Source organism: Mesitornis unicolor, unplaced genomic scaffold (assembly GCF_000695765.1).
Source record: "Mesitornis unicolor isolate BGI_N332 unplaced genomic scaffold, ASM69576v1 scaffold35437, whole genome shotgun sequence".
In the NCBI taxonomy this organism is placed as follows: domain Eukaryota; kingdom Metazoa; phylum Chordata; class Aves; order Mesitornithiformes; family Mesitornithidae; genus Mesitornis; species Mesitornis unicolor.
This window is the reverse complement of record NW_010194965.1, coordinates 9,237-17,815: the sequence shown is the minus strand read 5'-3', so window position 1 is coordinate 17,815 and position 8,579 is coordinate 9,237. Positions and strand designations below refer to the sequence as shown.

The 8,579-nt window shown below is 55.5% G+C and overlaps 1 protein-coding gene across 1 annotated transcript in view; it reads right to left on the bottom strand.

The window, feature by feature from the left end:
• Positions 1-3,062: 3,062 nt before the first annotated feature.
• The window catches only part of KLHL17 (kelch-like family member 17), a 6,040-nt gene continuing 523 nt past the window's right edge, over positions 3,063-8,579 (bottom strand). Inside the window, exons 2-11 of the mRNA XM_010187972.1 lie at positions 8,273-8,394; positions 7,590-7,811; positions 6,545-6,661; positions 5,702-5,915; positions 5,468-5,612; positions 5,160-5,327; positions 4,790-4,878; positions 3,854-3,927; positions 3,379-3,560; positions 3,063-3,291 (exon numbers count right to left, since the gene is read on the bottom strand). Coding sequence (XP_010186274.1) covers positions 3,063-3,291; positions 3,379-3,560; positions 3,854-3,927; positions 4,790-4,878; positions 5,160-5,327; positions 5,468-5,612; positions 5,702-5,915; positions 6,545-6,661; positions 7,590-7,811; positions 8,273-8,394 — 1,562 coding nt within the window. The remainder of the gene's footprint in view (positions 3,292-3,378; positions 3,561-3,853; positions 3,928-4,789; positions 4,879-5,159; positions 5,328-5,467; positions 5,613-5,701; positions 5,916-6,544; positions 6,662-7,589; positions 7,812-8,272; positions 8,395-8,579) is intronic.

Here is an 8,579-nt window from a genome sequence, read left to right as displayed (position 1 = left end):
CATGGAGTAGACCGGGTCTGCCTATCAATAAGGCCAAGCAAACCTCTCTCCCCATGTTGGGGAAGGGCTCTTGTCCAGCCTTGCCACCTCCCCGCAGACCGACACCGGGGTCCCTGGGCAAAACACAGCAACACACACACACAGCCCGGAGCCACCCGCTCGGGGACGCTGCTCCGCTAGGGAAAAAGCTCACGTGGGACATCGCACACGCAACGTTTTTGGGTGAGACACCACTGACTAAAACTGGCAGGGAAGCCACACGCAGTTGACAGTTCTCCTCCCCTCGTAGGGTACTACGTACAGACAGACAGACACGGACGCACGTCCCCCCCCCGAGGCCTCCTGCTCAGCGAGGGACGCGCAGCACCAGAAGCAACTCCACCCCAGGGTCTGCCAGGGCGGATGCTGACACCTCGTGTTCGCACAGTGCGGGTCGGGGTGCTCTGGACCCCCACAAGCTGCCGGGGAACGATTTTGGCCTTTTCTTCCTCCTTTCTCCTCGGCAGGAAAGCAGTGAGCACCTGCATAGTTAATACATCAGAGACGCAAGAGGCTCCTTCCTCGCCAGGGCTCTGCAGTGGTGATATTGCTCAGGATGGGAGTCCCGCTGCCCGTCTCCCTGATCCACAGAGGCAGGACAGCATTGCACGCCACGTTTAGTGTCAATTGCTAAAGATTACATGGCACAAAAGTCCTCCTCAGCCTGCTATGCTGCTGACTTCCCAGGTTTTGCCTGGGCAGCAGCTCCCCAACGTGCCACAGAAGCTACAGCTGGACCAGATGCTGAGCCACTGCTATAATCACCCATTCCTTGCTTGAAACCAGCCCCATTTCTCCCTCAGCACTAGCACCTTCGCATTCTGACACAGCCATGGGGCTTTTAGACTGATCCTCCTTCAAAGAAGACCCCAGACCTTGAATGCTCTGGTCGATACGAGTCCAGCAGAAGACTAAAATCCTGATGTTGCTTATAGGAATGGGAAGAAAAGGATTGAGATCTCACTTGTGTGCAGGCACATAGACTTCACTGATTTCATCGTTATTTTGAACAAAGCAGATTCAAGTGACCTATTTTGGTCATGGCCAACCTGGACATTTGCAGGGTCCCCTGCAATAGAGAGGAACGGGAGAGCTGCCGAGCTGTGACAAGCTGGGGCAGAGGCTTGGCCAGCGAAAGGGGAATGAAAAGCAGATTTTTTGAGTCTGTTCTGAAAGCCAAAAAGGCCACCTCAGCCTGAGAAGCCCAGACTGTCCTTGGGGAAAGGCTGGGGGGAGAAGCAGCCCAAATTTTCAGAAGCTGCTGGTAATTTCAGGCGTCCAATGTTAGGCACTGTAAGTGGGCTTGGAAAGCATGCAGGCACCCGTCCAGGAGAAATCAGATGGCTGTAAAAATTGTCTTAAATTGGGGAGTCCTTGTCTCATCGCAAACTCTCCTTTTCACCCCAAATTAAAAAGAAGAAATCCCTAGCCACTTGAAAATTTAGGCTATCAAATGCCATCACAAGTGAAATCTGAACTCTGGAAATGAGAAATGAGAAGGAGCGGGGGGAAAAGGATAAAGGAATTAGTTCAAAACAAGCAGGTAGACCGCATTTCCAATGCTACATATGAACACTGTTGAGGTACCAGTGGTTGAGTCAATCCTCTATCATGTGGAGAACACCTAAAACCATGACCCAGTTCAAGGCTCAGACACACACCCTACAGCACACGTGCCAAAAACACCACCCGAGAGCTTCCACAGGTGGGTCTAGGACAGGCCTGTGACTTAGAGCACTAATTTATTCAACCTTCAGTTAATTAACATGGCTGCTTAATGGGCAGGGAGTCACTAATTGCAAATGGTCCCTTCCATGCTGTTTGCACTGTATCTCACACATGCACGCACACCCGCACGTCTATAGAGAACATCTTCCAGGGCACACTCATCATCTCATCCACAAAGGAGAAAAGGAATCGCATCCCTTCTGCTGCCCTGGAAGCAGATGGGATGGGGAATACCAGGAGAGTGTAAGAAATGGAGGGATGTGAAGTCACTGAAAATTAAAATATTAGCATTCAGATTTAAAAAAAAAGGCAAAAAATTAACACCCGAAAAAATAATGCCAGGAAATCCTCCTCATTTAGAAGGCTGGACCATTCTCGTTGAAGAACCGATACTTTTCCATAAACCCCCTGCTTTGCAGAGAGGGGAACAGAAAACTGGCCGATCCGTTCCCAGCCAAATGGTGAGCCAGGACCCTGTGCAGAGAGCAGGAGCCCCACGGTCACCCGAACCTGGGACAGCAACGGCACGGATGGTCACAGCAAGGTCACCCAACCCATCCGCCTGGCTGGGGACATCCCATAGCAACGGCCAGCTGGGGTCGCAGTGACTGAGGTGGGGCCAGCTGAGTATGGAAACGCTGTGGGGGTCAGGATGCTGCATCCAATGTTGTCTTCAAACCTCACCTCCTCCAGGCCCTGTCCCTCAGCTGGGCTTCTTCTTTTTTGTGTATTTTAAGGCATCAATTAGACACCATTGAGAACCATATGGCGGCCTCAGAGTCTTTAACAGTGCACAATAGGCTTGGTAAAGAGTTTGGCTACAGTGACATTCAGAGGATGTTGGACATTCAGCCGTGTCCTTGGGTGCTGTCCACCTCTGCCACCCCACCGGCCTCCTGGCAGCCTCCAAGGCTGTGCTCGGATGTGTGGCACCGGCTGGATCGCGGGAATCCAAGAAGCAGCAATGGTTTAAAGTTTCCCCTCCCCAAAGCCAATATACGCCCTTTGGGTGAGCGGTGAGATGAGTCCGAACGGAGCAGGGAACACCTCCTCTCCTCTCCCTCCAGCAGGAGGGTGCTCGCCCGGGAAGCACATTTCTAACTGCTGCGGTCGCGCTGATCCGATGTGTGCACCAAGAGTGGGGATGGCTCTGGGGGTTCACAGGTTGGAGGCAGTAACTGGTCCCATCGCTCTCCTTCTACAGCGAGCGGCTGCCCCGCGGGGCCGGCCACACCGGCCTAGCGCTCCGCCAGGTCCCCCTGTCCCCTTGAGGTAAGGTAGGTCCTGACCCTTTGTCAAAGGCTCGTCGAAGACACCGACAGGGTGGGCGAAGAAGGGGGTGGGAAGTTGAGGAGTTCCAAAACAGCCACCCCGACGCTGCTTCGGCGCGTGAACATGCAGGAGGCTGCCACCCACTTGTTGGTACGGGGGTTGTACTTCTCAATGGAGTTGAGGCTGGAGCTCCCGTCGTTGCCGCCCACCGCGTACAGCCACCCGTCCATGGCCACCAGGTCGTGGGTGCTCCTGGAATGACCACGCAGAGAGCGCAGCGGTGTGAGGCTCCAACGCAGCCTACGCGAGGTGTGGGGTGGCAGGGGCAGAGCTCCTTACCTGCGGATGTTCATGGGCGCCACGCTCTCCCACGTGTTGGTTTTGGGGTTGTAGCGCTCCACGGAGTTAAGGCAGCTGGTCCCATCATTGCCACCAGCCACATAGAGCATCCCCTCCAGCACGGCTACTCCTGCGCTGCTCCGGCGGCTCAGCATGTTGGCAATGGGCGTCCAGGTGTTGACCTGGAAAAGGTAATGTTTGTTTGTGAGCCAGATGTGCAGTGCTGTGGTATCAGTCCTGCTCTAACCACACAGCTCCTGATGGTGTGGTCCTCCACCTCCACACCTTCTGCCCCACTGCCGCTGGAAGCAGGCACAGCGTAAACTACGGCAGCAGCCTGCTAAGAGACCACATATATAGCTGATCTCTCACTGTCTGCCAAGTTTTCTAGCAACTTGTGTGGCCCTCAGCTTTCTGCACCCATCAGGAGGGGAGAAGGAATAGGGTCACCAGGCGTGCCCTCTCTTGTATTTACCTGCGGCTCATACTTTTCTACTGTGGCTAAGTGGGATGAGCTGTCATATCCCCCAACGGCATAGAGGTTGCCTTCTGCAAAGACAGTCACACAGGCACAGGAGTTAGCTGAAGAGCATGGTCCCAGTCCCAGCACAGCCTCCCACAACCCTCGCAGGGGGTGCCCACATCAATAGCAGTGTCTCAGCTTCCCCCAGCTCCCCTCCTCATGAAATATTCATTGGGTGATTTATTTGCCACACCACAAGCTTCCCAAAGAGCCCCTTCGCCTGCCGCTTCGTGACCTCCTCATTACAGGAGCTGCAAGCGCTTCCCGCCAGAGCAATGGGTTATTTTTAGTGGTGGAGGCTTGAGCAGGGGAACACCAATAAAGGCTGTGGCGGGCAGAGAGTGAGCTGGTGATGGAGGGGAGGGAAACTCTGAGTCAGCGCCGAGAGCTGAAACCAGAGAGCAGGGCAGGGGAGAGGCGCCGGGGATGCCATGGCACAGCAGTTGGCATAACTCAGTCAATGGAGTCAGGAGACACCACAGCTTTGCACCTCATGCTGTGACACCCCTGGTCGAGACAGGTTTGACCCCCCGCTACTGGTTTGATCATCAGTAAAAGGGCTGTCCTCTTTCACAGGGAAGGAGTAATAAGGTTGTCTCTTCCTGTCTAGGGACAGGTGATGATCCACAGCCAGAAGAGGCACAAAGGAGCTGAGGAACAAACTGGAGGTCCCCTCGGGAGTTGCGTCCAAAATGTAATGAAACCAGATTACTAGGGAGATGGAGGAGGAGAGCAGAGGGAGGGGAATGGTTGGGCTACCTACACTTGCAGATTGGGGATCTAGGAAGAAGGGGCAGCAACTAGAACAGAAGAACATGGAAAGCAACCACGAGAAATGCAAGAGACAGCCTGCAAAGAAGGCAGGCAGGTCCTCACGCCATCACCCACCTAGCGTTGCCACCCGCACGTAGCGTCTCCTGGTGCTCATGGCAGCGATGGACGTCCAGGTGCCTGTCAGAGGGTCGTACCGCTCTGCGCTGCAGCAGCAGGGACACAGGAACATAAAGGTGTGACACTGGCAAAGCCCAGGTCCAAGCTCTTTGACACCGGCCCTCAGGGGCAAGCGTGGGAATAGAGAGGGAAAACAGAGGAAAGAACTGACTGTGGCAGGGGGCTACAACATGGCTTTTTCCCTGAAGAAACTGTGCCTGGACCAAAGATACTGGAAGACAGAGCTGGACTGCGAGACATCTACTCTGGGGCCAAGGACAGGGCATGCAGGGGCAGTGCAGGAACCTATAACGAGGCAATCCCCTACCTGTTGAGGCACGAGGCCCCATCGTACCCCCCAGCAGCATAGAGAAGCCCGTGCAGTGCGGCTACACCCAAGCAGCTCCTCCTGGTGCCCATGGACACCTCAGGCTGCCAGGAATTGGTGACAGGATCGTAGGACTCCACCGTGGCCAAATCAGAGGTCCCATCGTAGCTGTCGGGAGGAAAAGTGAAAATATATGAGTGGGAAGGCTGGATTACGGGTGTGGGCTGGTCCTAGAGCTCTGGAGCAGCCCAAGAGCCTCAATAGCACAGCTTAGGTGTCCCTGTCACCCCACTCCGTGCCCTCCTTACCCGCCCACGGCGTACAGCTTGTTCCCGATGGCAGCAACGCCCACCCTGGCCCTGCGAGTCGACATGGAAGCCACCATGTGCCACCGGTCCGTCCTTGTGTCGTAGGCCTCGCAGTCCCCGTGGATGGCGAACAGGCTCCCCCCACCTGCACAGGGGATGGCAAACAGAGCAAAAAACAGCCCAAGGGCCCCAAAAAGGGGTCTGCACGTACATAAGTGCATGGCAGGGCCTTACCCACAGCAAAGAGCACGGTGCTGGCCCCCTCGCAGCGCCGCGGCCTTGTCCTGCTGTTGCTAAGGACCCCTCTCTGCTCCGGCATGAGGTGGTACTTGAGGGCTTCGATGAGCAGGTCCTTGCACTCCGAGTGATGCCGCACCAGCAGCTCCGTGTCCACATTGCTCATCAGGAAGTCCCGGCTCAGCAGGGGCAGCCGCACACACTTCATGAGCTGAAGGGAGAGGGCAGGAAGGGTTTGTCCCAGGGGAAACCCTCAGAGTCTTCCTCATCCTGTCCTATATCATTCCCAGCCTTCAGGAGGACACCTAGGGATGCTTCCTTGATGATGGGAAGATAGTGCTGCTGGAGGCACCCACAACCTCTGCTGCAGTGTGAGGCTGCACCCCTGAAAGAGTGCCCACACTGTGTAGTCCCAAAAGAAAGGGCTTAACTGTGTCTTCTCCTGAAGGCTCACAGATCCATGCTCCAAGGCACAGATGCAGAGAGACAAAGGCATGATGTAAAAGAAGCCCCTGCTCAAATCTGCCCGAGTTCTTTTGTTTGAGGATGCCCAGAAAGTCTGCAAGCAGGGCTGACCTCTCCTGCTGCCCAGAGCTCTGCATGCCCAAGCTGCCAGGGATCAGACAGGACATCCTCCTTAAATCTGTCAACATTTTGGACTTCACTCTGAGACTGAACTTCCTCAGCAACATCCTCATCTATGCCTGGGCTGGAAGAGGGATGACAGGGACCGGCTGTGCCTGCCCTCTGGCCACCCCGCAGCTCCCTTCAGCCCCGTATCCACCCCGAGGAGGCACTCGGAGCTGGTGACAACCAGGCCACCCTCCCCGGCAGACTCACCCTGGGGACGTGCTGTCTCCTGCTGTCCACATCATGTTTGACCCAGCTGAGCACAGCCCGGTACACCTCCTCCTCTGATGGCACATTGAGGCTGTCACTAGAAATGAGGTCCAGCACCTGCAGAGGACAATTTTGGTTGCTATGGCTGGGGAGGAAAGGACACATTCACACCCCCAGGTAACTGGTCCAGCACTGGCAGGGGCAGAACCCCCTGCTCCCGTAGATGCCGGAGGTTAAAGGGCCGCCCAGCTTCTCTCCCACTGGATGTAGAAGGATCCAAAGAGCAACCAGGCCCCCAAAACCGGGCAGGTGCAGCTGTGCCTGTCCTCTCCCTGCAGCACTGGTGTGGGGGCAGCTCTGCCCTCCTCCTCAGCTCATTGTCCCCCTTCTGTGTCTGAAGCTGCAGCAATGCCTGACACTTCCAATCACCATCAGTGAGCTCAAGCAGATGACTCCGCTTGCGGGTGTCCCTTCAATATTTAATGGGATGGAGCCAGGTGTCCTGGCTGTTCCCAGCACGCTCACTGCATCTGCCAAGGGCTACAGAGCTGGAGCAAGTGGAGATACGCACCCTTCCCTCGCTGCCACACACCCTGCTGCCCCAAAAACAGACAAAGTGGGGTGTCTGTACCCTGGAGAGGGAGCATCGGGTGATGCAGAGCTGTCTGGGGCACAGCACAGCACTCTGGCACCTCATGAAGAGCAGCAGGAAACGTTAGCTGAGCTCTGAATTAAACATCACAGCTACGAGAGCAGGGCAGCCAGGACTTACTCACTGTTCCCAAAGGGCAGCGTGCTCAGAGCTCGTGTGGCAAGCACCAGCGACAGCAATTATCCCCTGTGCTACCCTCCCATCCCTATTTCATGCAGGATTAAGCTTTCCTCCTGGCAGCACTCTGCCCGGGTACTGCCTCTCCACTGAACAGAGAGGACCAAAGCACAGAATTTGGGCACGTTCCCCTGCCAAACCCTGTCCCCTTTTGACACACGGTGCCTTCCAGGGCCTTGCCACACACAAACCTCCACACTCCCATCAGGACCTCACCTGTTTAAGAGGCAGCAACATGAACTCCTCTGTCTTGGACACCTCCACGAAGTGCTGGAGGACGTACTTGTGCGCAGACTTGAGGAGGTCACTGCAGGAGTGCGTGTCAGCAAAACCCCGGATCCCCAGGCAGTTGGATGGGTCGAGCTGGCTGAGCAGGAACTTGCAGCAAGCGTCCCGCACACCATTGAGCTGAAGTAGACTGGCAGCAGGAAGAAGTGTCTGGCAGTGGGAAAGAAGAGGGGAAAAGAGAGTTTCCAGGGCAAGGAAACCATTTTCACCCTCATCTCACTGCAAGTCAGTAACAGAACAGGCTTTCTGAGCCCCTCCAGACACACAAGCACATAGAGGATAAAGCATTTGTTATTTCCAACAGGACTAAGGGAAAGAAGAGTTGAGAAGGACACCCATAACTCCTCACAGGGCCAGGGAATGGCAGAAGATGCTCATCACTAGACATAGTCATCACATCATGCTTGGAGGAGCTATTCCCACAGCAGGGGAGCAGATGAACCCCCCCAACCACTGCCAGCTGCAGGTACCATCACAGAGCAGCTAAAAGTGTGGAGCAGAAGGACAGAAGAGACCCCAGGAGGCAAGCCCCTTACAGAACAGCTTTGTGGAGAAGGGAAATTTGGGAAGAAGAGGAGATTTGCAGAGAAGAGGTTTTAGGAAGCTCCTACCTGCACATTCCCCTCGCCCACCACGATCTCCGCCGTGTACGCGTATTGCACCAGCTGCTCCAGTGCCTGCGGGTCAATGTCGTGCAGCGTGACGTGGGTCTGGCGGCTCTCGCTCATCTCATCTGGGGCGAGACAGACACTAGACATGAGCAAAGTCCCACAGCAGGGTTGTTTCTGCACAGGAAGAGTTGACCATGCATGGAACAAGCCGCATCCAACTCCACAGCCCAGCAATACAGGCAAGGAAGGTCTCCTGGCCACCCCTGAGCAACGAGGAGCAGAATACTCCAGGAAATGGAGTCTACAT